Genomic DNA, 26363 nt, shown 5'->3' on the forward strand with positions numbered 1-26363 from the left:
CAAGAAAAGAAAGCTCCTTACCATGCATGGAGGGTTTCACCCCAAGTCCAGCACCCTGAGGCTGTACGCTAAGCGGAAGGAAGGGGGCCGGGGACTGGTGAGTGTCAGCACCACAGTCCAGGATGAGACAAGGAACATCCACGAATACATCACAAAGATGGCCCCAACTGACCGAGTGCTCAGTGAACACCTCGGGCAGCAGAAACCCAAGAAAGTGGAGGAAGGCGAGGAACCATCATGGAAGGACAGGCCCCTGCACGGTATGTACCACCGGCAGATAGAGGAGGTGGCTGATAACCAGAAATCCTACCAGTGGCTGGACAAAGCTGGACTGAAAGACAGCACAGAGGCACTAATCATGGCAGCACAAGAACAAGCTCTGAGTACAAGATCCATTGAGGCTGGGGTCTATCACACCAGGCAAGACCCCAGGTGCAGGATGTGTAAAGATGCTCCAGAGACAATCCAGCACATAACAGCAGGGTGCAAGATGCTAGCAGGCAAGGCATACATGGAACGCCATAACCAAGTGGCCGGCATAGTGTACCGCAGCGGTCCCCAACCCCCGGGCCTCGGACCAGTACCGGTCTGTGAGTCGTTTGGTACCGGGCCGCAAGAGTTGAGGCTCAGGTGTGAAATGTATGGTTTTCAGGGTTTTTATCGGTTTTCAGCATTATTTTGTTATCGTTTTTATCGTTAACTCGGTTTTCCTGGGTCTTTTCACGTGTGTTATGAATAAATCATCTTTTTTCGGTACCGGTACTAGTTTCATTTTGTTGTATTTATCCGCGACACCTTAAAGGCCGATCCGTGAAAATATTGTCGGGCATAAACCGGTCCATGGCGCAAAAAAGGTTGGGGACCGCTGGTGTACAGGAACATCTGTGCCGAGTATAACCTGGACGTCCGGGGTCAAAATGGGAGATGCCCCCAAGGGTGGTGGAGAATGACCGAGCTAAGATCCTGTGGGACTTCCAGATACAGACGGACAAAATGGTGGTGGCTAACCAACCGGACATAGTGGTGGTAGACAAACAGAAGAAGACGGCCGTAGTGATCGATGTAGCGGTTCCGAATGACAGCAACATCAGGAAGAAGGAACACGAGAAGCTGGAGAAATACCAAGGGCTCAGAGAAGAGCTCGAGAAGATGTGGAGGGTGAAGGTGACAGTGGTCCCCGTGGTAATCGGAGCACTAGGTGCGGCTAGGTGCGGTGACTCCCAAGCTAGGCCAGTGGCTCCAGCAGATCCCGGGAACAACATCGGAGATCTCTGTCCAGAAGAGCGCAGTCCTGGGAACAGCTAAGATACTGCGCAGGACCCTCAAGCTCCCAGGCCTCTGGTAGAGGACCCGAGATATATATATATATATATATATATATATATATATATATATATATATATATATATATATATATATATATATATATATATATATATATATATTTTTTTTTTTTTTTTTTTTTTTTTTTTTTTTTCATTGTTTTTTCATCCAATGTTAGCTGAGCTCGCCATATGAGTTATTTAGTGATATTTAATGTTAAGAAGTATTCTACTGACTTTATTTTGCAGTGTTGTGAAATTCAACTGTATTGCATTCAAAAATTGTCACTAGTTGTCTTTTGCATTGTCACTTTTTTTTTTTTTTATTAATACTGGGCTTTTTTTTTTTTACACAATTTAACAATCATTGTTGTAACCTTTTATGATGTATCTTTTAAAAATTATAGAACTTGATTCAATTTGATGGTAAGAACGACAAATAAAATTTTTTTGGCTTTTATCTCATTGTTTTGAGACATTGACATTCAATCATTGCCTCATAGTTCAGTGCAAAACAATGTCTTGAAAGTGCGTCTGTGGACCATCATTCAAAAGAACCACATCCAGAAAAGTATTTATTGTATGAAGATAAAGTTTCACGGCCATAATGCAAAAAAAAAAAAAAGTTTTCTTATTTGAGATGAGGTGATCCAGCTGAGGAGATAAGATTTACAGCTCAAAAGATCTCCTGTGTCCTTTGCCCCACAGGAGGACACAGGACATCTTTTTTGGCTGTGAAATCTTTAACAAGGAATAGGCCTCAAGAGCTGTTCTGATAAAAACTGCAAAAATAAAGAAACGCCAAAAATGATGACAATTTAATCCACCATTTCTCCGAATGACCAGATCACGAGCCTGTCTGCTGAAAAGCCAGTGGGATGTCTGGAGGTGTTCCTGCAGCTCCTGAATAAAGACAGGGATATTGCAGCCATTGCAAAAATGTATACACAGCAAGCACACATTAAAAGTGTGAAAGGATTTATTTAAAGACAGCACTTGGTGCCAGTCTACTTGTGAGAACATAGAGAGCAGTAATGGACATCTGCAGATAATTTCCCATTTTTCATCAAACTGTGTCAATTGTATCATCTGAATTTGACTTAAATAAGCATACATTCATGGATGGTGTTGAAATTTCCACAGAACAACTTGTGAAGTGGCTGCACATTACAAACCACCCCCGGTCATGTGGGTTGATAAGACGTAGCCTTCCGGTAACAATAGCGGTGCCTTTTAGACTTATTCTGAGTTAAATTGACATGTCACTGTATTTAAATAGTAGAGACAGTTTTCAGTCCTGTTTCGTTTATCTCAGTGAGTGACATTCATTGTCTGTCAGCTGTTTACAGTACTCCCATTGGAAATTAGAGATTCATGGTGATCCTGAGCAGACATTCACAACTAACTGCGAGGAATTAGCAAATGATCCCTGCGGCGCATAGATCAGTGCACTTTATCTAGCTCGCTACAGCAGCTCTTCCTGTCCTGGGTGTTGAACAGCAGTGCAACCTGTGCTGGGGCGAGGTTCTGTCTGCAGTTTTCCTCCAGGATCTCTGGTTCAGAGCAGTCGTTCCCCGCCGGGAGCTGAGTCTGCCTGAGGGCTTGAAGTGGACACGTCCCCACTTTGGGGCAGTGGGCGATAACAACTGACAGAGGCGGGTGAGACACTGTTGCCAGACCACCCTCTAAAGGGGAGATGTGAGCAGGACATCGGCAGGAGTTCTCACAGGTACTGCTGCTGTGCTCTGTGAAAAGGTCAAAGCTGAGGCCATTTGCTTTGAGCCTGATGGAGTCCGTGATGCTGTTGTGAGTAGAGTTCCGCTTACTCCCGCTGCTCTCAAACACCTCCCGCTTCCCCAGGATGTGCCGCCTAATAATCCTACGGAAGGTGTGCCGGAACTCTCGGATGCGGTAGGCGTAGATGAAGGGGTTGACCACAGAGTTGGCATGGGATAGGATAATGGCCACATACATAACCAAATCAGGAGGACGATCACACTGAGGACAGAAGAGGGTGAAGCAGTTAATGATATGTAAAGGAAGCCAGCAGACCGCAAACAGGCCCACAATGATGGCCAGAGACTTGGCAGCCTGGACCTCTTTCTGCAGGACGGAGCGGGACTTTTCCCCATGAGACGCTTTTACTTCAATCAGCATGAGCTGGTGGCGAGCTGCCATGAAGATACACAGGTAGATGGCCAACATTAGCAGCAAGGGGATCAGCACACAAGCAAAAAAGTTGAAGTAGACCATGTACTCCATGTCGACAACATCCTCAAACAGGCACTTCATCATGCCCGGCTGGCAGGGGCTGCTTTTGGTTTCGTTGGTGCCGTTTCTTGACTCCCCCCCATGCCAGCCCATCATGGGGGTCAAACCGATGATGATGGATAAAATCCAGCATATGGCAATGATGCCTCGAGCCCGCTGTCCTGTCACCAAGCTGTTGTACCTGGACAGGGAGACAATACACGTGTCAAGCTTCAATTGTCTTTCAGCTCCTGAGAACTCAGAGATAAAGGTTTGTTTCCCTCTGCCACAATGACCTCTATAAACCTCATAAGAAAGCTTCCGTCCCTTGTTTGAATTAATTATTACTGTATACGAAAGTACCCCGCTGATTTATCATTTGCTTATGCGATCGTTCCGTGGAAGCAACTCTCATACCGGAACTACAAGAGACAAGAATAAACAAACTGAGTCTTTCAGGACTCAGGACTCCTCAAAGGAAGGAGCCTATTTTTGGTTCGCCTGTAGCACAGTGTGGGAGAGCAGCTGAGACATTTGGCTTGTTTCTATCACATTCTTCAGATGTTAAAGTGCAAAGGTTAATACTGCAAACCCCCCCCCTCTTTAGGGATGTACAAACACAACGCAGAAGAGCCCTCACATACGTATGTTCAGCAGGAGGAATGTGTTCGAGCCCTAAAGGGCGAGACGTCTGACCGGCGCAGCAGTGCGGTAACGATGAGGTCACAGCATCACTGTCACTGGTTTAGCCTGTCAGGTCTGCAGATGCACCGTCGTTGGCAAATTTGCATGTTAAATCAACATCTCACTGGGTTTGGAGCTTTTTTGTTGTTATTTTTACATTACAATAATAAAAGTAAGTTTACAAAACAGGCTTACACAGTCTGTGTAAGCAATTAGAGCGATATTTGTTTGATTGCTCCGGGGGGAATTTGCCCTGTGGGAGACGCTGTTTCTGAACAGTCTTATTCAGCCATGGAATATCTGGTTCAAATGTCAAATGTTTTAACCGACAGAAATGAAATGAAACGTTGGGCGTCATCGTGAGAATTCTACTGCTTCTGATTAAAAACACACATTGGACTAAAGTAAGAATTAATTAAGAGTTAAAACGTTCCTATTTTGTTTTCCAAATCTGATCTTCGTTTCTTTCTGTGCTTGGACATGTTGAAAAAATGGTTTTTAAGTAGTAATCAGCTGTTTTACTAATGCTAATCAACTGTTTATTGGTGCCTTATTAACACACGTAATAATGCAGTTATAAAGGATTTCACTTATTCTATTAACTCATTAATTTTGCACCAATAAATGATAAATGATCCACTTTTCCTCATGGTTACTGACCTGAGTGGTATCTTGATTGCAATGTAGCGATCTATAGCGATGGCCAGCAGACTAAAGATGGAGCTCTGTGTGAGAACCAGCACAAAGCACGCAATAAACAGGCAGCCATAGAAGTTGGAGCAGAACCCGATGCTGATGACAATGGCAAAGGGAATGGCCAGGACGCCCACGGCGATGTCGGCCACAGCCAGCGACACCACGAAGAAGTTGGTGATGCTCTGGAGGTTACTGTTGAGGGCCACGGCCCAGCAGACCAACACATTTCCCAGCACTGAGAAGATGGCAATCAGCAGCTCCAGGGTGATGTAGAAAAATTTGTCCCGCATGATGAGGCAAACAGCGAAGAGGTCACTAATGCGGGGGGAGGAAATCTCACCTCAACGTCCATAGCTGCAGCCTAGCAGCTGCTGAACTCAGCCTTGTCACCTCCAGAGAAACAGCCACTAGATTCCACAAAACAGTGACTCCTTCACACCTGCTCAGCTTAAAATACTGAAAAAGAAAAATGAATCACATGGAGCTATCATCACTCCGCATGCAGGGTGCAGTCACCTCCATCCTGTCCTCATAAAAAAGCTCTTCTGCTGTCCTCTCCCCTCAGCTCCTTCCCCTCGGCGTCCTTTTCCCACGAGCTCCTTGAAAGGCTGAGATGATGCCAGCAACAGACATCACAGTGACATCGCTCTGTTGGAAATAAAAAAAAAAAGGTGCAAAAGTGAAAAAGAAGAAATGCTCCTACAGTAGAGGAAGTGAATATGGGACTTTGTATTAGGTATAAAGCGAGGCACCCTGTTTGCATTTGAAAGATCTACAAACACAATACAGGTTCCTTCTTATCAGTTATGAAGTACACTTATATGGGCGTTATAGGGTACACTTATATATAGTCACAATATTTCCAGAAGCATCAGCAGCTTTAATAAAACCACAGACACCTTTCATAAAGCCACATTACACTGCAAAAAAAAAGAAGCAATGTCACTGTTCGGTTGTGTGAGACTTTTAGTTGCTGATGCCTCCTATAAACAGTCTTTCTGACCCTGCAAAAGGGCAGTGGGAGAGCAACTTGTGTAGCCTCCATCAGCACGAGCATGCACGGCTCCACGTTGTAGCAAACTGCTGTCAAAATGCAGTTTGAATCATTTATACTGTGCTAAAATCCGATGTTATACTACAATACTGCAACATAATTCAGATTTGCTCTGACAAGCACAGACTTGTGACAGTTTCTGATGTTTAAGTTCAGACACTCAATTTAGAAGTTTATATCCATTATGTTTTGTTTAGACTTTGATTGTCGTGGATTTGCGATGTGATTTCCAGCATTTGTGTAGCCAAGAACAGCAGACCTTGACTCCTGTGGTAGATAAAGATTTTCAACTAGTAAAAAAAACAGGGAAAAATAAGAAATGCGATCTTATCTTGTGATAATTCAAGAGAAATGGGCACTGAACTCAACGTGAACCTGTTTTATGGATTACTTCTGCAACAGTTGTGATCACATACAATAGAAAGTTCAGAGGTGTGACGCTGCATTGGCCTTAAGCCTGCTATCGTCTGAGGCACGTCCATGCAGCAGCTTATTTTGAAAATGTACATTAATATTACAGTAAAAATCACCTTTCACAGTTATAACAGTTAACTATGACCTTAACATAACTGTAGATGGTCAACTAAAAGGCTGGCTGTACTAAACTGCAAAGCCTCAATTCTACAAAGTATGTGAACATGTTAGTGTTGATTCCAGAAGCTGCGCTGTACACAGTGTAAATGCTACATGCTGGTAAATGTAGCTGTTAGATATTTACTGTTATTATTTGTTACAGCAGGTTCAGGACAAAAGGTTCTGCTACAGTGAAAATCCTGTGTGTCCAGTTTTATAATGCATGCTGTACAGTATTATACGACGGCTAAAATGCGATTCTCTCAGTTCTGTGAGCGCTAAAACTAAAACGAAACATTGTGACCACAGGAAGTGCGCGTTGAGAGATGAGTCACACTCAGAGTATCGTAGTGGGTTTTGTAGCTGCTGTCTTTCAGGCAATTCAAAACAGATAAGACCAAAGATAAGTAAATAAATGTATTACTTGTGCTTTTATTGAAAAGCACAAGTGTGTGAATGTGAGAGTGAATGAATAGTGGAATTGTACAGCGCTTTGAGGTTCTCGAAAAGCTCTATATAAATGCAATCCATTATTATTATTATTATTAATATTATACGTGATTATATGACTATATGTGTATAAATGATCAATTCTTTGTTAGCAATTTTTCCAAATATGATTAAAAAGTAATATTTCAATATTAGGTTTGTTTTTACCAACCCAGGCAGCTATCTTCATTGACATAATGGTTTCCCTAGCCCCTTACCCTAAACCTAACCAGAACCTAATTGTAACCCTGACCCTAAAGCCACATTTTGAGCCTCAAAAAGGCCTTCAAACTTGTGAGGACCGGTATGTGTGTTCTCACAAGTGACTGTTGGTTCTCACAAGTATAGTAGAATGCAGATTTTGGTCCTCACAAGGATAGCTAGACAGGAATACACACACACACACACACAAACAAAAGAGGGAAAAAAACAGAAGAAAAGAAGAAGAAAAAGTTAAGCTTCGTACTTGAAAAGATTTCCCTATTTTGCAAAATATCATTAGGATGCAACAAAAGGTAAAATAATGATAAAACGGGAAGATGAACAGGGAACAGAAATAACCAACAAAGGAAAGGAACACATGTAATGTAATCTGATCTTGAAACTACCAATTCCTTATTTTGGAATTTGGAAATTTCTTTGAAAAACAAATATCGTTTTTGACCCCAGAAATGACTTCTAATGATCAAATAGGACTAAAGTCTTAATGCTGAGTACAATGTATTTGTAGATAGCAGATGGCTTTTTTGGTTCAAGTCACATTAAATGATGCAATACAGTGAATCAAAGGGCTTTTTGTGCCATAAAGGAATTTATTTTCAAAAGCTCTGTTTTTAAAGGTAAAATATTTTATACTCACAAAATCTCTCATTGACCTCATCTGAGGTGGGAATGATATGATCTGAATTTTGAGAAAAAAGACTTAAACAAATAACAAAAAGGTGGATAAAACCGAACTCCAATCAAAGAAAATTAAACCTTTTACAAGAAACAGACAAAATGATCCAAAAGAGAATAAGCGTGATGATGGAAAATGGTAAATTCATATTTAAAATCTTCTTTTCTATAAGTTTAAATGGGTGGAAACACATTAGTATGGAACTGTGTCTGCAAGCGTGTTGGTAAAGTGTTGCATTTAATGCATTTAAACATGAGTTTAGAGCATGTTTTTCTCTTTTCCGTGACTTGCAGTTTTGGATAGAGTTAAGTTTTGCTGTCAACAGGATAAGGAAGCTGTCAAAAAAGAAGTACGCTTCATACAAGCAGTATTACAACTCTGCAGTACAAAAGCAGATAAGAGCAAACACCTTTGTAAACATTTTTGGGTGAAATATCGTGGCGAGAGGGAAAAAAAGAATTGTAGCACAATTCTTGGAAGTTTGATATGGCTTGTGGTCTATTCTCAGTCAGACTATAGTTTAGATGCCTTGATAGCTTTGAGCCGTCAGCACGCAGCTCACTGAGCTTACAAATAGAAGCTGTTTTTGTGCTGCTGAATTCCCTCTGAGGGGATGTTTGTGAAGGTTAGACTGAGTTTTCAAAGATACCAGCTGTGATGGAACACAAAGGTCTTTGCTCTCCCAGTCATGCTTTTCCCTCAGGGTTAGATGAGCCATTAATACTAAAATACTGCTATTCCACGTTTGCGTGTCATCAGGAGATATCCTTTTAATTCCAAAGGGCTTATAAATAAAGTTTTAACTGTTGCTGTTTTAAGAGATGTTGGTGTGCGACTAGAATTCCAGTGTTTTTTATGTATCAGTACTTCACAGTAATAATCCCAAAGGACAAGAAAGGAAATCATGAATTTCTTAAAACTGCACCAGTGATTCTCCCATGCTAGCCACACAGTAAGAAGCTGTCCTAAAATAAAATTATGAGACACATCAGAGAAGCTCCAGGGAGTAATAGTGAGACAGGGTTAGGGTGCAAGCTTTGGTTCACAGCAGCCACTTTGAGGGATGAAATCTGTACAAATATTGATATTTATTAGTATCTTTGTACTGAGAAAGATAAAGAAGAAGTCAGCCAATGCAGCACACCAACAATAAACCACAGCACATCACCACCCTTTACCACTGCACAAGAGAAAATTAAAACTTGAGCTTCCTGTCACCGCAGGCTCTCGCTATGCTGTCCATACAAAGTGCCAATACTGCTGCAAGCACAGTGAGTCGCCTCACTATCTCTGAGCATCTGTGTTGACTCTTTTGCACTAAAGCATCGTAGCATATTGAGAAGCAGGTAACAGTGATCAAAATTACAGTCTGATTAAATAATATAATGAAATCTGGGCTTAAACAGTAGATTTTATGGTGAGAGTGTGTCAAGAAATTAACAACTGGGCTAAAACAATTAGCCAAAAAAAATGGATTTTCAAGTCTGACCGATTTATTATGAAGGCAATGTCATTGTTAGCTATATGCCAATTTTTGGCTTCACAATTTGTAATGACTTAGAGCTCAAAATGTAAAAAGTAAAGACACAAAGGGAGAGACACCCTTCAAACAAAACGAGTGTTAGCTTAAACCATTAGCTTAGGCTCTAGATATAGTTAAAAATATACTGATAGCGAAGAGTAAGCTACTGGATAACAGGGATTTAAAGTAGCCTAAAACAGATGGATAAATGAGTGAAAATAGGGCATTGCAATTATGAATAAATACCTGTTAGCTGGAATTAGCAGGTAGCTGTAAACTGGATAATGGTATTGGATAAAAGTAGTAACTAAATATTTGGATATTACAGGTGAAATTGCTAAAGCTAACGACAAGAGTAGGTAGTGGTTGAAGCAGGTCATAGTTGTTAAATTAGACATAAGATAAGATAAGATAACCTTTATTAGGTTATCTTATAGTTATATACATAGTAGATAAATACTTAAATGTGTAGCTTAGAGTCGTGTAGCATAGAACTGGATAAATGAAAGCTAAAGATAAAAACTAATGGTTCAAAATTTTATGGATACGCAACTGCTGAAAAAAATGGAAACATTTCTAGATGAATGGTTAGAAAAAAGTTATGGATATTTTGTGGTAAGTGTTGAAAACAGGCCTACTGGTCTAAACCGTGACAGTTAACTGATGTCTACTTATAAAACCAGTCTTATTAAACAACACCCAGTTTATGATGAAACTAAACACACACTGAATATGTGTCCTACATCAAGTAACAGCCTGTAACAAATCACAAAAGACGAGTAAAGTAGAGTGGTCACTGCTGTGTGACACAGTCCACTTGACTCTGTCTTTGTGTCTGCACTTGACTCATGGCCACAGTTACTCACATGAAGACACCAGGGGCAGAAAGCAGCTGTGCACAGTGACCCCCCACCTGTTGTGGCAATCTCGCTAATAAATCAAGGAATCTCTGTATGTGTGTTCTTCACATGGAGACAAACGTTTATTCTTTCTGCCTCAGACCTGGTGGCTGTGCAGCTCAGGCCCTGACCAAGTGCACTGTCCGGTCGGGGTACTTTGAATGAGTGGTGTTCCCATTTCACAAGGTCTCTAGTTGCTAGGTAACATCTTTGACTTCACAGATGATGTCACACTGTTCTGTGACCACTGTCACCAGTTTATGTAACATAGTTTATGAATCAACATCCTCCACTCTAACATGTACATGCTACTACACCTTAGGGAGGAGACTTGTTAAAAACAAATTAATTTAAGCATATGTAACATTTGACACTTTAATAGAGGGACCACAGCGCCAGCAGTGCTGTTATCATTTCATATGTTGCATTTTAGAAGAATTATTCAGATTATGTGTCATAAAAACAATGATTGCAGGACAACAGGGGTACCTGATACTGTGATGGTAATGTTTTGCTCGTTTGTTTTTGCTTTTTATGTCTTTTCTTCTTCTTCTTTTGCACTTGAACATGATGTAATTGATTGTGAGGACAAGCAAAGCTGCATTATTTCTGTGCAACATAAACTAATTACGGCACTACAGCTGTTTTATTACTGAATCTCGAGTCTTCCGGTTGCAGAGGAAGCCCAGGTCGCAATACAGGTTTAAGAGATGAAGTATTTCATTTATTAGGTTAAGTGTTCAACAGGCCGTGTTATAATAAGCTCACCGGGGATTTTGTGGAATCACTATCAGCAGACTTTTTTTCTGCAAGCCTCTGAGAAAACCCACAGTATGCAAATACGCACTAGACATCAGTTTCCACAGAAACCTCACCTGTTTCTCATCTTGCCGTGGGCACTAAAGCAAAAATACGACTGTTACATGAAAATGTTCATTCACGTGTTCATAGTGTGAAAACTGAAAGCACTGCCAGTGAAAGTGAAGTCTGCGTTTAATTCATTTTTGCGCAAGATGCAGTCAGTCGGCGCGCACGGCTTACCTTTCTCTCCGCAGGCTTCCTTTCCTACAAATGGCAAACTTTTGATATCCAAAGGCACTTGATGAAACGAGGCGACAGAAAAAGTCGACTTAAAAATATTACGCAAATGACGGTTTTCACTTCCCACTGAGCGACCAACTTCTTCAATTCACGCCTTAAATTTTCCGTCCAGCTGCACTTCACTTTTTTTTCTTCTTTTTGTAAAGTTGACTTTAAAGCGCAGCTCAATAATAAAAACACACCATCGAGCTCTGATCGACGTGTCTCCACTGAAAGAAAGAAGACTCCTGCTTTTGTCACTTCACAAAGATGAGATCTGCTCTTTACTCTCGCTCTGCTCCGGTCAAGTGAGTGTCTCTCGCTCTCTCTCTCACACACACACACCCTCCATAAAACAGGCTGGCTGTACCTCAGTTTCCTCTTCGGGGTCAGACAGCTAAAAGCATGCTGTGTATACGCGATGATGGTGATGATGTCACGCGTTAAACACGGTGTGTCTGCTGTGCAACTTGAGATGCTCTGAATCAGTTAAGCCGGTTATCTTTCTAACACAGAGGGACAATTATCCGGTTAGTGCTCGGTACCAGAGCTCTGTCGCGTTTTATTACCTGGATAATGTATGTTGAGTGGAAATGTAATGTTCTAGCCCCGGGCGAGGTTCAAACCCTGTGTGACATAAACAAAGGTGCAGATTTCAGGGGGATGTGCGCTCTTTTTAAATCCCGTCGTCCGGTATGAACCGTCACCACCCCTGACTCAACTCCGTCTCGCTTTCTCGCCTTTTCTTTAAAAGTCATTCTTTTAAAAGTAGTCTTGTCCAACAGTTCTTCAGGCTTCCCGAAAGTCTCCCAAAGGGTTTCTTTGGGATATTTGCTGATTTTTCACCAACTTTCAGTCTAGTCGTTGTACCTGACATTTTATTAGAGACATTTTGTGTCTGTGTGCGTATTATGCCCCTTCACACTGACCTGTGAATCATTCAATTAAAAATACAAAGGAAAAGAAAGAAAAGGCACCTAACTCAACTGATGGAGTGTTGTGTGTGTAGACACAACAATAAGCTTTATCTACACATAACAGACAACTTGGCAAAGAATCAATTTTAAAATGTCTTTCTGTATTGTGTTACCATCTTGTTACAAAAGCACAGCATTCGCTCCAATTTCTTCATCTGAACACCAAAGACAGTCTGACAGGCATAAAATAGTGTTTGTACAGCAAGATTCTCAAAAAGATGTTTGCTAAAAACTTGGCATATCTTGATGAGACAGAAGTGTCATCAGAAATGGTGTCAATAAAGGTTAGCTGTTAGGAAGCCATTCTTAATGAAGGGAAACAGAGAGGAAAGGACGAGGAAGTTACACAAGAACAAAAGTCAGTAAGTCAGTAAGGGGTCTTATGAGTGATGAATCCAATTCTGAAGTTCTTGGTTTGTCATCAGTATGTACAGAGAGGTTGAGTGAGAGGGACAGGGAGTGTCTACAGCCATCTGTAAAAACAGTAGAGGCTCAGTGGTGTTGGCGATCTTTCCAAAATTGATGGAATTATGAAGACAGAAAAGTACTGGGTCAGATTTTGAACCACCATGTAACATCTGGAAACCATCTGATTGCCAACAACACCATTCTTGAGCGTGAATATGATCACTGCCAAAGCAATAAAAGCACACCTGGATAGACATTACTGAAGCAGTGTGGGATCATCCTGACAGAGAATGGAACAAAAGGCAGAAGAGTTCTGAATCTCTCAGTCTTTTTTATTATTGTAGGGTCTTTACCTGACAGTATAAATGGCCTTAAGGCGACTGTCTTTGTCATTTGGCACTTTAAAAACAAAGCTGAATTGAATGTCCTTGAAGAAGCCTGAAGAATTGTTCCTGAACACTTCTTACAGGAATGACAAGAAAGCTGCCTAAGATTTTCCAGGCTTGTACCAAATATTGAAACTTGAAGTTTTGCAAAATCTGTTTTCCATACTGTATTTTCGAGCATGTTTGTACATGATTCAATACATTTTTGCACCCATTTTCCATTTTCCTTGCAAAATCTAAAAAAAAATTGTTTGATTTGAGACTTTTTCACAGTACTATAGTGTTGTGATCAGTCAGCTGGTACCATGTGTAAGCACGTCGATGACCATGGAAGAAAATGGGAGCTAAGGTTTAGTAGTAATTTGTTTTCCAATATAGAAGTGCTGTTTATCCAGTACTTCTGAGGTAATGTAGCCTGCTTCTTGTTTTCAGGCTACTTGGTAATAGATGAGATGTACTTGACTTCCTAAGACCATCAAAGGTATGTGATAAGATAACTGGAATGTTGGGAGGTTTTATACATGAGCAATTAACTAAACATCCAGCGGGTTACACAATGAAACACATAAATCAGTCTAATACAAAACGGATAACTGGATAAGTGTTTTACTGTCATCCAGCCTTTTATCCTTAACAAGGTCGGGAGTGGGGGCGATGGGGCACCTGGAGCATATCGCAGCAGTCACTTGCACTCACTCCTATGGCCAATTAACCTAACCCCACTAAATGCATGTCTTTGGTCTGTGGGAGAAGCCATAGCACCCACAGAGAACCCATGCAAACATGGGAGAACATGCCAACTACACACAGAAAGGCCTGCGCCAGTTGTTGGAGTCAAACTCAGGACCTTCTGGCTGTGAGGCAACAGAGCTAACCACCATGCCACCATCCTGCACTGTTTTGATCATTTGATCTGAAAAGAAGCCAGCGCAACAGAAGGACAAACAAGTAGTTCATATCCGTGTGTGTGTGGTGAACTATAATGAATGAGACGATCTGAAAGCCACACTGGATTATGTCCTACTTTATGTTTGTTATGTGGTACCTGATTTTTGTCCTTTAACTAAAGACATTTGCACCACAGAACGATGCAGCAAACGTATAAACTGGTGCAAGAGAAGCAGAATGCAGGAAATAAGGTTTCTGATGCTCATCATTTCCTGGGGAAGGAACATCTTCTCCACCACCCCCACCTCCCCAAGCCCAGCCCACGGCTGAAAAAGGACAACAAACATGGCTGTTCAAATGGTCCTTTATAACTACGAGAGAAAAAACAAAGCAAAACCAGAACGCTTTTTTATTTCTTACAACTGATTATCATCATAGTGTGCACTTAATACTGTAGCTTAGTCCCTTTATACACACACGCATACATACACACATTTATTCAATCAGCTTTCACTTAGCTGAGGGACTGTTTCAGCACTGCATGTAGTGTGATCAGGAAAGTAAATCCACTTCAACGACAATCTGCATCAGACTGTAAAATGTGGTATTATTATTAAAACAATACGAAAAAAGGCAACATGGAAACAAAAAGACAAATTAAAGCATGTTCAGTGAAATTCTCAGAGCATTTTCAAGTAAACAAAGAAAAATACAAGTAGCATGATGTAGTGGACCCACTAAAGACATAAAGCTCTCTTCACATCCTCTTTAAGGGCCTTTTTCTAAAGGACCAAACAACGTCGTCCATCGCGGCTGCATCATGTGGCGGTGGAATGCGCGCCCTAGCTTTTGCTGGCCGTCTGGTCTCTCCTCAGCAGGCTGGGCTCGGCGGTCATCAATCACCACACGTCAGCACACGCTGGACGTTGTAAAAAAGAAACGGTCCCAAGATCACTAAAGCGTGATCAAAACACATTCCACTTTCAGGATCGCGAGGCTTCGAATCTCCTTTGCGCCTCTCGTTCCTGTCGGGAGCAATAAAACACATGGGCCAGCGGTGGAATCAGGCAGAGCACAATGTTTTTTTAAAAGAAAACTAACAAAAGGCTGCTAATCCTCAGCGTCTCGCCATCAGCAAAGAGCCTCTGCCTTCAAAAGTCATTAAATAACTCAGTCTCACTCCATCTCGTACACAAACAGTCGATGTGACGGGCTCGTGTGCTCACTTCAGATCACTGGATGTCCACCGCTGTTTTACACACAGTAGCAACGAGCTTTTGGCAAACGGCTCGCTTCGAAATCAACACAGAAAAATGTCGTTTCTAATGCAGCTATTGATACCAGCTGGCAGCTCTACGCACCACAGTCACCTTAACCGGAGACACGAAGAGGAAAGTCCAACATCAGCTTCAAAAACAAAAAGATTCACAGCCATCGCTCATGATCAGCGTTTCTCGAGAGGCACCAACATGAAAGAGAGGGTTTTTCCACAAAACCACGTCCGCACTGTGAAACTGGTCTGGAAATACGGCTGCAGCTTAAAAATGTCACATTTTCAGTCTGAGAAATATCTGCTGAACTATTAAGGCAGGATATTATTGTGGAATACATTAAAAAAAAAAAAAGCTTATCTCAGTGCAGCTATTCAAAGTGTGTGTGTTATAAATCGATAAACATGTAAGACAACGTTAGCACTGACTTCACTATAATGCACTACGCAAATAAATAGAGTGAACTTGGTATGTTGAGGCACACAGCAGTCAGACAGCGTGACAGTAATGGTGCAGACTGAAGTTAGAGTTATTACATGGCATCGTGCTCCACAGTATTTCCTTAGTAATGCTTGGTCATATTATCAACTTTATTAACACCGCAAAAGCACAAAATCACCAAAACATTTTGCATATTGCAAAATGGATTACCTAATAATTTGTGTATAATTAAAATAAACGGCCTTGCAACATTTCTGGACGTTAAAGGAAGAGTTTAAAATCTTGTGTAACATATGCGTTTGGTTTCTTGCTACGAGTTTGATCTTAATATGTCTGATTCCCCCCTTAAAGGTCACACGTTGTGCACCATTCATGTGCTTATTTGATTACCTTTTGGAAGTCCAGTTCTAGCCACCTGCAGGTGCAAATATATAAATTCACCATAGACCTCGATTGTACACAGAAAGCAAACATCTGCATCGAAACATCCAGATTTTCACATCTGGGACACTCGGGGACAAAGCAATAAAGGGAGGTGCGGGTGCTTGTTGCTTTTTTTGACACATAGTTGTGCACCTTGATTTTGAACTCTTGACTCGAGGAAGGCAAGTGTTAACCACTACCATTTTCTTCTACAAGATGAAATTTAACTTAAAGGGTCACTGATTTGACACAGTACAGGAGGTCCTGTTTGCATCGCACACACAAACATCCAAGTAGTCAGAACAGAATTTCCAGGGAAAGCTCTAAAAATAGCAGCTGAAGGCAGTCTAAAGGTGCAGAAGGAGGTGACCTTGAAGGGTAAGGCGTTTGCTTTTCACAGACAGTTCACAGAACTTTTGATCACACTTTACAGATCAGAGCCAAACTGAGGTTTTCATGTCTGGTTACTGGCAAGAAAGCAGCAAAACGCATCACTGAAAACATCCACCTGCTGCTTTAACTGAAGCACTGCTTTGGCCTAAAATAAATTTTTAAAAAAGCTCATGAAAGTGTCTAGTCTTGCTTCCTAAAACCAGAGCCTGGCATGAAATCTACAGCTGAGTCCATTATCTAAGGTTCTAGTTTTCTAGTTACTCATAGCTTGATTATGATGAAATGTGTGCTGTATGTGCCCAATGAACGAAGTGCACGACGGCAACTCCAGGCCTATAAAATACAAACACGTTATATAGTTCTTCAAATGAATATTAGTCTAAAGTCTTGGATCTATTACAGAAAACCTATCATAGTGTGTTAGTGCGGCTTAACAACAGAAAAGTGCAGCAGAGTTGTAGAACAAAGTGCACACCTGTCCTTGAAAGCAGTCAGTCGTGATCAGCATCAATGAATGAATGAATCTGAAACTAGTTTGGCAACTCCTCAAATCCTCAGCTTTACAAACTGGAGAAGAAGAAAAAAAGAGCTTGTTTTCTGGTCTCCTGCATCAAAACTCACACAGGCACTTTATCCGTTGTATGAGAGGCATCTGTTATCGCACTGCAACATCTGGAAGACTTGGAGTAAAATCCTGCATCTGTCTCAAGTCTGACCAAAGGGAATTTACAAAGTTTTAGGGGGAAATTCCAACATGACTAACCTTTGGTTTCTTATAATGTAGAAACTGAACATTTACGGGGGGAAACATCTAGTAATTATTCCCCATCAAGAAGAAAAGCCTATGACAAACCTTATGCTGCAAAGCAGAGTGTTTAAAGTCAGATTTGATGGAATTCCCCTTGAACAAACTACAACCTGGAGAATGGGTGCAGAGCGGAGAAACGTATGCAAGACCAATCCAGATAGAAGGCACTGAGACTTGGCTTCTTTTTCACGCTGCTACTTCAGGCATGAATTGGAGGAAAAGATGAACCACAGGTATTCACATCCTGTCCTTCTCATGGCTTTCTAGTATAATGGTAAACAAACAGGCAAGCCCCTGGACTACAACTCCACACAAGGGTCTCCTTAGCTGCAGTGTGAGGATGTGGCACTTGTCCAGCAAAGTCCTGGTCTGCAGTTAGTGTTGTTAAATAGCGTGGACACACTTGCAGCATGACAGTGCTGCTGTGATGCATGGGGAGGGAGTAAGGAAGAGTTGACCGTGCAGTTGGATTGTTGCTGAGAGCTCATGACGGTCAGTGTGGCTCTGATTGTGCTGCAGGAGAAGGGCGAGGGAGACGGTGAAGTCAGGTCTCAAAGTACTTGTAGATGGCTGTAACGTAAGTCATGACACTTTGCCAGTCTGGCCTCTCTGTGTGCACCATCTCATTAATGTCCTGGAAAAGACAAACAGACACTTTAGACACTACATATTTTATATGATGTTTTTCACTTCATTAAAGGGCGTTATTTATAATTTATCAATAATGATTATGGTTAAACACAACCAAGTCGTCTTGATAATAAGAGTTGCCAACTCCAGCTGTAACAGCAGTAAGTAAACCCTGAGTGAAGCATTTGATTTATGATATGTACCTACTGATGAACAAGGCTGGATAGCATTGGAGAGGATCCTGTATAATATTTACATTTTCAACCCATTCAAATAAACTTCCAGATGAGTTTGACATTCTGGGAAACTCCTTAGACTTGAACATAATCATGTTCAATGTGAGTCTACAGCTAGCACCTGGTCAGCATGCTTTCAGTTAGCATAAAGGAAAAACAGCTAACCTGGCTCTGTGGAATGGTAACAAAATCTACCTGTAAGCACCTCCAGATCTCACTGACCAACACGTTTCATCTCATTTGTGTAATCTCAAGCATCACCCTGAAGAACGAAGTCAAAAGCCATGCACCATAACTTCCTGATAAGCTGTCTCTAAAGCTAATATAACTACAAACACTACATTTAAAACACAACCCAGACATTTAAAATTGTATTAAGGGTAAAGTTAAGCATGATTACAGCTGGTCTAACAGGTGGCTGCTGTCACAGCTCTCTGCAAGGCTTCTCCTCAGCTCATTCAAGTCACTGCTGGACCTCCTAATCATGCCCGAGCCCCTCTGCAGCATTTTCAGGGGAGCTATCTGACAAACAGCACGAGGGTGATCACCTTAACACGCTATTTAAAAAGCTGGTAGCAGTCTATAGATAGCAGTGATAATTTCATTCTTTAATAACCTTTGTAATAGTTTTTGTCAACAACCTTTTTTTGTGGAACAAGACTATATCTAAGATGAAATGTACTGACAAGATGAAAATAGAAGAAAAAAAAAATCCAATCAGAGCCTATTAAGTTGTATACAAAGGCGGGACGAGTCTGGAATCAATCCAATCAGAAGTAATCTCCTTGTGCTGTAAAGCTTAGTAGCGCATATTTGATCTTTGTGACAAAATATCAGTTCTTGGGAGGAAAAGAAGAGCAGATATGGACACATTTCGCAATTTGATGTCATGGGTGCTTAGTGAAGCGAGGTGAGCAACTCTCCCTGTTAAAAACAGGACAAACTTTATACTCTATATTTTAGAGATTACGAACTAAATCAGAATGTTCTGTCAAAATTATCACTGATAACCAACCTAGCTGGTATTGGTTGCCAGTCTGCAATAGATAGCAATGCAGTAAGTCTTGGTTATTATGTCTGTTTTTTTATATATACAGTCTTTGCTTAACTGGTAAAAAGAATCAGAGAGTCTGTGACAGACGAAGTGAGGTTGACAGAGAACCAGTATACACTAAAAAAGAAGAAGGAAGGCTTTGTAGATTCATATTAAGACCATTCCTTTTCAGGTAACCTTACCTTACGTTGACTTTTCATTGAGCCAACATGGTGTAGCAGTTAGAAATCCATGTTGGCTAAAGCCGCACATTGTTTAAACGCATGTACGCTTGTACTAACTTAGGACGCTGTCCAAATTTGAAATAAAAGTCAGTGTATAGCTCAGATCTGTGATGATAGATGCACAAGCAGCTGAGTGAAGTTTATGAGGTTAAAAGCAGAACTATAAACGGATCACAATTAGAAAGCAGACTGCAGGTTAACTCCAGCCAGAGATCACAACAAGCAATCTGTGCGAGCTTGGCTGCCGTATTGAAAAGCAATGAAAAGTATATTCTCTATGCCATCCGTTCTAAATTTGTGTCAGGATTTTTGCTGTATTTTATCTTCATTCCTGGGGTTTTATTTTAATGAAGCTTACCAAAGTGCATTTGATGCCCACGCTCTCTGCGGCCTGGAAAGCTAAGGTGAAGTTTCTCCTCTGATGAAAAGAAGCCACAGTTTAAGTCACATGTAATGAAACCTGATGATTAAAAGAAGTTTGAGCTTTTCTTCCGAACGTCACTTGCCTTCTCCTGGCTGGTGAGCTCCTGGTACGGGATGTGTGCGGGCAGGTAGGTGTGGAGCACGGCGCAGAAGGCCAGGCCATCGTTCCAGCTGCTGCTGAAGTTGGTAATATCAATGTTCTTTAAAAAAGAAAAAAAAGAAAAAACACAACACAAAGGTGATGCATTTAAACTTTGATCATACTCGACAGAACATTTACAATCCAGACCACAAATCAATAGGAAGCTATTTTCTGGGTAAGGTGTCAAACATGACTGTACAACATTTCATCCTTTGGACCTTTACATCATGAACGTCACCGCCAGACGGCCGATCTCCACATCGTTTCAGACAACACTATTGCTCATAATCAATTCTGCTTTCACGGAACCATTTAAAATGATTTATCTGCTCGATCTGATGACGGTCCTGGGATTTTATATGAAGTGTCAACACTACTCATCCATATCATATCATATCTATCATCTTTTCCACTATCAGCTGCCATCTGACCTTTAAAATCAAAAGATTTACAGCATCCTGCAAACAACCACTTAAATTATATCCTCAAATATCTTTAATGTCATAACTATAATCTACACCATATGCAGTGATGCAGAGAGAGCACTGTGTTTATCAGAAAACTACATCACAGGATATACTAAATGTTGCCCACTTCCTGGTGAAGACCTAAGATGCCATGGTAACTATACCTTAGATCAAATAAAAAGGGTTGGGGTGATGGCAGAGGACTCTTGGCACATCTGTTTATTGCTGCTTAAATCACTCTGAGGTCGTCACTGGATTTATCTTTATTTTTTTTTACCATAGCTTTAAAGAGCCTGCGGTGAAATTAACAAGTGAGACCTACGCAGAGCAGTCAGTCTGCAGCAGCATGTAAAGGGTACTGCAAAGTTAAAGGGTGTAAAGGGAGACAGAGAGTTCATCCCAACTCAGGAGTTAAAGTTGTGACATTATTTACCTTTCTCTACAATGAGGTATCGCTGCCCGTGGCAGAGTGCACCACTGCATCTACCTATGAACGAGGAAATGATGCCGCCTTCATGTTTTTCATTTTATCTCGCTGATAACAGTTTACTGTGCAATCTTAGCACCACATTAGACCTGCATCATGTTACTGCTTATGCACACCCTCCGCTGATTCTTCTCATTAAAAGCATTCAACTAGCATCTGCAAACATGTTTCCACAGTGTGAGTAGGTTGTTTTTAACACTCATTTGGAGGATCACGTCCACCCCCTGATCATGCTAAGAAACTTTATACACAGAATCGGAACACAAAGATCGCAAACACACAAAATTCCAGCTTCATCTTTTTATTCTTGGACTCAACTAGAATAGCTTTCCATCACTGACAGTTCAATACAATCCTTATTTAGCTTCTACTGGGCTGTGTGCAGCCCCTCAGTTCATCCTCTATCTGATTGAAAAAAGCCACTTTAACTCCCATCTGACTAACAGCTCCTGACAAATAAAAGGTACTCAGAGTAATCTGAAACCTAAGCTTTTGGCTCACATACATCATTAACAGTACATACGCTGACCTCATTACATTAAACATGGGCCAATATGAGCCATTGCTACAGAAAGTTTAGTGCTAAAACCTTTAACTATTAGAATTGCAAAGGCAGTAATTTTCCACAAGGCAACATGTCAGAATGGTTGTGCAAGAAGCCTCAAGCGGAGATGAGGAGTGGGCTTCAGAGGTCTGGTGATCTCATTTCTTTCTAACTCCACACCCCCACGTTCTATTTTCAAACTTGAACTCAGCCTTTAGATTGTATGCAGCTCCCTCTAGAGATGCAGAAGCACTTTATATACTCTTTGTCACATATAGTGTACGACTACAGCTGCACTTTACCTGTAACTTTTGAAACACCTCAGTCAGCATGTACAGTTGCTTTTTATCATGGGGACACTGACAGAAGAGAGCTACCTGATAGCCCTCAGTCTTCTTCTGGCACCACTTCAGCAAAGCATTCCTCTTAGAGCCTCCGTACTCTCTGGCCAGTGCTGACAGCGGGTCCTTTCTCTCCTCTCTGTAACAGAAACAGAGGAAAAGCACAAGCAATCAGTTTTAAGACATTTTCCATACCAAAAAGGCAACAGATTACAAGTTCATCTGATTTACTTAATGAGTAAAGAAAAGCCATCATGAGCTGGGCTATGGAAAAAAAATAAAAAAATAAAATAAATAAAATAAACACAAAAAAGGGATCAAGAAACATGAGATTAAAATCACTGACAAGAATGGAAACAGACAATGTTTTTTAAGTGCCAATGTGAGCACATTAGAAACACATCAGAGGTGAATCAGTGGATCAACATGTGGTACCTTAAGCGGCTGCGGGCTGTGGGAGTGATGGAGGCGGTTGGGGAGGAGGAGGACAGAGAGAGTGGGGAGGAGGCAGCACTCATCGCCATCAGGGAAGATGACGAAGACCCCTCCGAGGCTGACATGTCCCTCTTAATCTCCTCACTGCTCCGGCGGGTCACTGTTTAAGTCACGGGAGAGGAAATCAAACTCAGCTTTTCGTACTGAACTACTGACCGAGTTAATAATAATAATAATAATAATATATTGGATTTATATAGCGCTTTTCAAGGGACCCAAAGCGCTTTACAATGCCACTATTCATTCACTCTCACATTCACACACTGGTGGAGGCAAGCTACAGTTTTAGCCACACCTGGGGCAGACTGACAGAAGCGAGGCTGCCATATCGCGCCATCGGCCCCTCTGGCCAACACCAGTAGGCAAGTAGGGTAAAGTGTCTTGCCCAGGGACACAACGACCTGGACAGAGAGCCCAGGGATCGAACCGGCGACCTTCCGGTTACAGATGCGATTCCCAACCCCCTGAGCCACGGTCGAGTTACTTCATAATTAGTTCATAAAACATAGCCAGCATCTCTAACCTGAGATCGCCTTGGAGGAGTCAATGTTGGAGACCCTCTGGAGGGCAGATGGAGGTCGGCTAGCTGAGGTTCCCCTGAGAAGGTGCTCGGCTGTAAACATCACAGTAAACACATACAGAACAATTTACTCTATGAGCAACTTCCTCTGAAATGAGATGTCATGGTGGGGGCAGAGGTCAGTAGAAAGCCACATTCCAGTCCCTCCGAGTTCAGGGAATACCGACGCACAAGGCCGACACACTCACCAAGAAAACAATAAATCAGTGAAGAATAAATGGACGACTGAAGGCTATGGCCAAGACTGCACGTTCACATGAAACACTTGAACTCATTAGTGTTGAGAATGAACCGAGCAAACCAAGCACTCATTATTTCCTGCTTATCATCCTCTACACATACAGGAAACCTGCTAAGGTCCAGGCCTCTGAGAAAAACAGTCCCTCCATATACCCTGAGAGAGGGGACAGCCCATTAATCCTATTAATCACTGTGACAAAGGACTGAAATATTATATGGGTAATCCTCATGAACAGGACAATATTCTGCATGTTTATATGCGTACACCCAGCAGCTATGAAAAGCAACAGTTCCTACATAAAGAAACAGATTTATTTTTTTATGTAGAATATGTACCTGGCATGGAGATGTCTGTGTAGCTGGGCCTCTTATCACTCAAAGAGGAGAGCGGCTTGGCTGATGACATTGACCCAGTTATGGAGTGTCTCTGAAACAGCAGAAAAACACCTTTTATTGCACAGTTAAAAAAAAAAAAAAAAAAAATCTGAATGCAGTGATTTGTAAAACAGTAGGCGGAGCTTTACTTCTGTAATGTTATCTGAGCTAAAAGCACAACACAAAGTCACGCTGATATCATTGGAGAGTGTCACATGATCAAGTATAAGAGCCTGCAATACTATGTGAAAAGGAGAAGAACCCAAAAATCCCTACCACTCAAACCCTTTAGAAGCCCAATGCTTAAAATGTACAGTGTTGTGCAAAAGTCTTGAGCTATCCCTCATTTCTTTAAATTTTTTGGTGTGACCACCTTAATAATTCAAGCCTGGACTGTCCACAGTCCAGGCCAAACTGAAAGTTTTTTTTTATAGTTAGTTTCTTCTTCAGGACGCTGGTAAGATCCACAACATCATCACTGGCTCAAATGCAGCTCCAACTCATTTCAAAGCCTCTTCCGTGTTTTACAAATGGCTGTAGACACTCACTGTTGTCTCCTGAACCTGCTCTACATACTGACAATTTAACTAAAAATTTAAAACTTGAATCCGTGAGACCTGTTACCACTGATTTTCAGTCCTCAGGTTTTCCTTATAAATTTCCTTTATTAAGAACAGCTTCTTGACAGACAAGGCTTCAGTGAACAGTAGATGCTTCAGCTGAAGGGCCAGATCTCTCAGGTCCTGTGTCAGGTCTTTGCTGGACCTTTTCCTATTTCTAAATGACATGAGTTTCAGATACTGTTCACCTGATGTACATGTTTTTTGTAGGACTGCCTGTTCTTCTGAAAGACCTTCAGAAATTATTTTTGAAGGTGCTCAAGACTACTTTAAAAGGATTCATTATGGCACCTTGGAAGAAGCATAAGCATGTGCTCAATGAGGAATATAATTTTTTGACCTTGCACTAGTGTGAAATAGTATGTAAAGCAGTAAGCTAATAAGGGACAAAAATGCTAACATGTTAATTAAAAACCTTTTCCAGTACCTGCATGGGTGAAACAGCAGCTGCTGGGGGCGTCTTCATGGGACTGGGGCTGAGGGGGGTTCGAGGTAACGGAGCAGCCGGAGCTGTTGGAGGTGTTGGAGCCACAGAGGCACCATTTGACGTTGGACCTGAGATATAAAGAAGCAAAGGTTCACATCCAGTCATATAAAGTTTAGTTGGGACCTTCTTCAGCAAGCAGACAAGCCTGATATGTCAGGAGTCCTGTCTGCAGTAAATCAATAAAAATGCTGAAAATGTATTGAGAATATATTGTTGGGGGGTAAGACTTAAATTTATGTCACTTGTCTTAGTCAGACTGGTGACTCTTGACAAAAAACTAACTAACAATATGGGCTCTCTTTGGTGAGGGAATTTGGGAAAAAAAATACAACAAAAGCAGCAGTGAAGGTCTAAAAATCTAAAACAAAGACAGTGTTGTACCTTGTGAGGCACTATCGAAGCTCTTGATGAGTGTTTTGACGGTGGGTGAGGGCTCCGAGGAGGTGGAGGATCGCCTGCTGAGACCCATCCCCTGTCTGAGAGCAGCTAGGTCCCTCTCCACTGCATTCATGTAGTTATACACTCTGCCTCTCTCCTCATCCTGCCTGGAAAACACAAAGCACTCCACTGAGCATGTGCACTCAGAGCACCTGTGGTGTCAGTTTTGACATTATCAATGCAAAAATGCCTCTGCTCACTAATTTACCGAGATAGAAAACAGAATGTGTAATTCACAACTTATTTTTGTTTTTAATTCAACTTTGGATTTAGCACAAGCCCTGCTACTGAGCATCTAGTATCAAATTTAATGAAAATATGAAATATCCCAGTTTTTTCTCCTAAAAATAAATAAATAAATAAATTAGGAGCTGACTATTGCAGCTCTTCCACGCGTCTCTCTGTGGGTCTTACTTGCGACTCTTGACTTCGTCCAGCTCCTTGCTCAGCTTCTCGTTCTTCTCCTGTGCTTCCTGAAGTCGGCGCCGCAGGTCACCAATCTCCTCCTGTGCTTCCGACTTGATGTCATTAGCAATGACGACAGCGGTCTGCAGATCAGCCTGGAACTGACGCCACTCCATTGACTCCTCCTGCACGCGCGCGCACACACACACACACACACACACACACACACACACGTAATGATACAAACAGCTGAACATTGTTTATGCTCATAACAGCAGACCCCTCAGCAGTATTTTATCAATACTGTATTTAGCAGTATGGATAAATTCTTTTGGCCACCAGAGGGCAGTTTTTCCTATTTGTAATGACAGACTTTCCTTATGACAGAAACATTAGCATTCATTTAAAATCAGGCCTTCATGAATTCCCCTTTGCGCTCTGTTTAGGTTTCCATCAGCTCCTAAAGGAAATATCTGCGCTTCTAAAAATGCCCCGCTTTGTTTACCAGTTAGTTGTTACGTTTTCTATCTGCTTTTTTGTGTCAAAATATCAGGGGATTCTGCAGCAAACCTTTTGAAAATTCCACAGTGATGGAAAAATTTTGGTTTGTGGAGCTAGAAGTCATAATACTGCATTTATTTAGTATCCAGATTTTATACAAAGTACTGTCTTAAAACCTAGTTTTTGTTCCTTCTAGTATAATTTGACCTTTA

At 41.4% G+C, this 26363-nt stretch overlaps 2 protein-coding genes across 3 annotated transcripts in view; both read right to left on the reverse strand.

The window, feature by feature from the left end:
- Nucleotides 1–1999: 1999 nt before the first annotated feature.
- Nucleotides 2000–11755, reverse strand: adora2aa (adenosine A2a receptor a). Its single transcript, XM_080893900.1, has 3 exons — nucleotides 11429–11755; nucleotides 4917–5600; nucleotides 2000–3774 (listed from the first exon to the last, which is right to left on the reverse strand). The coding sequence occupies exons 2-3, from the start codon at nucleotides 5240–5242 to the stop codon at nucleotides 2766–2768; spliced, it is 1335 nt and encodes a 444-aa protein (XP_080750026.1). The 5' UTR covers nucleotides 5243–5600; nucleotides 11429–11755; the 3' UTR covers nucleotides 2000–2765.
- Nucleotides 11756–14478: 2723 nt separating this feature from the next.
- The window catches only part of specc1la (sperm antigen with calponin homology and coiled-coil domains 1-like a), a 28283-nt gene continuing 16398 nt past the window's right edge, over nucleotides 14479–26363 (reverse strand). The window contains exons 7-16 of one of the 2 annotated variants that reach the window (XM_080893235.1): nucleotides 25660–25835; nucleotides 25189–25352; nucleotides 24748–24875; nucleotides 23662–23752; nucleotides 23029–23118; nucleotides 22446–22605; nucleotides 22047–22149; nucleotides 20113–20229; nucleotides 19965–20024; nucleotides 14479–18096 (exon numbers count right to left, since the gene is read on the reverse strand). In XM_080893235.1, the coding sequence (XP_080749361.1) occupies nucleotides 18007–18096; nucleotides 19965–20024; nucleotides 20113–20229; nucleotides 22047–22149; nucleotides 22446–22605; nucleotides 23029–23118; nucleotides 23662–23752; nucleotides 24748–24875; nucleotides 25189–25352; nucleotides 25660–25835 (1179 nt within the window). In that variant the 3' untranslated portion in view covers nucleotides 14479–18006. Of the gene's footprint in view, nucleotides 18097–19964; nucleotides 20025–20112; nucleotides 20230–21971; nucleotides 22150–22445; nucleotides 22606–23028; nucleotides 23119–23661; nucleotides 23753–24747; nucleotides 24876–25188; nucleotides 25353–25659; nucleotides 25836–26363 lie in introns of both variants that reach the window. The other variant, XM_080893234.1, reaches the window with a different exon arrangement.

The sequence above is a fragment of the Rhamphochromis sp. 'chilingali' genome (genome assembly GCF_963969265.1).
Source record: "Rhamphochromis sp. 'chilingali' genome assembly, chromosome: 10".
NCBI lineage: Eukaryota > Metazoa > Chordata > Actinopteri > Cichliformes > Cichlidae > Rhamphochromis > Rhamphochromis sp. 'chilingali'.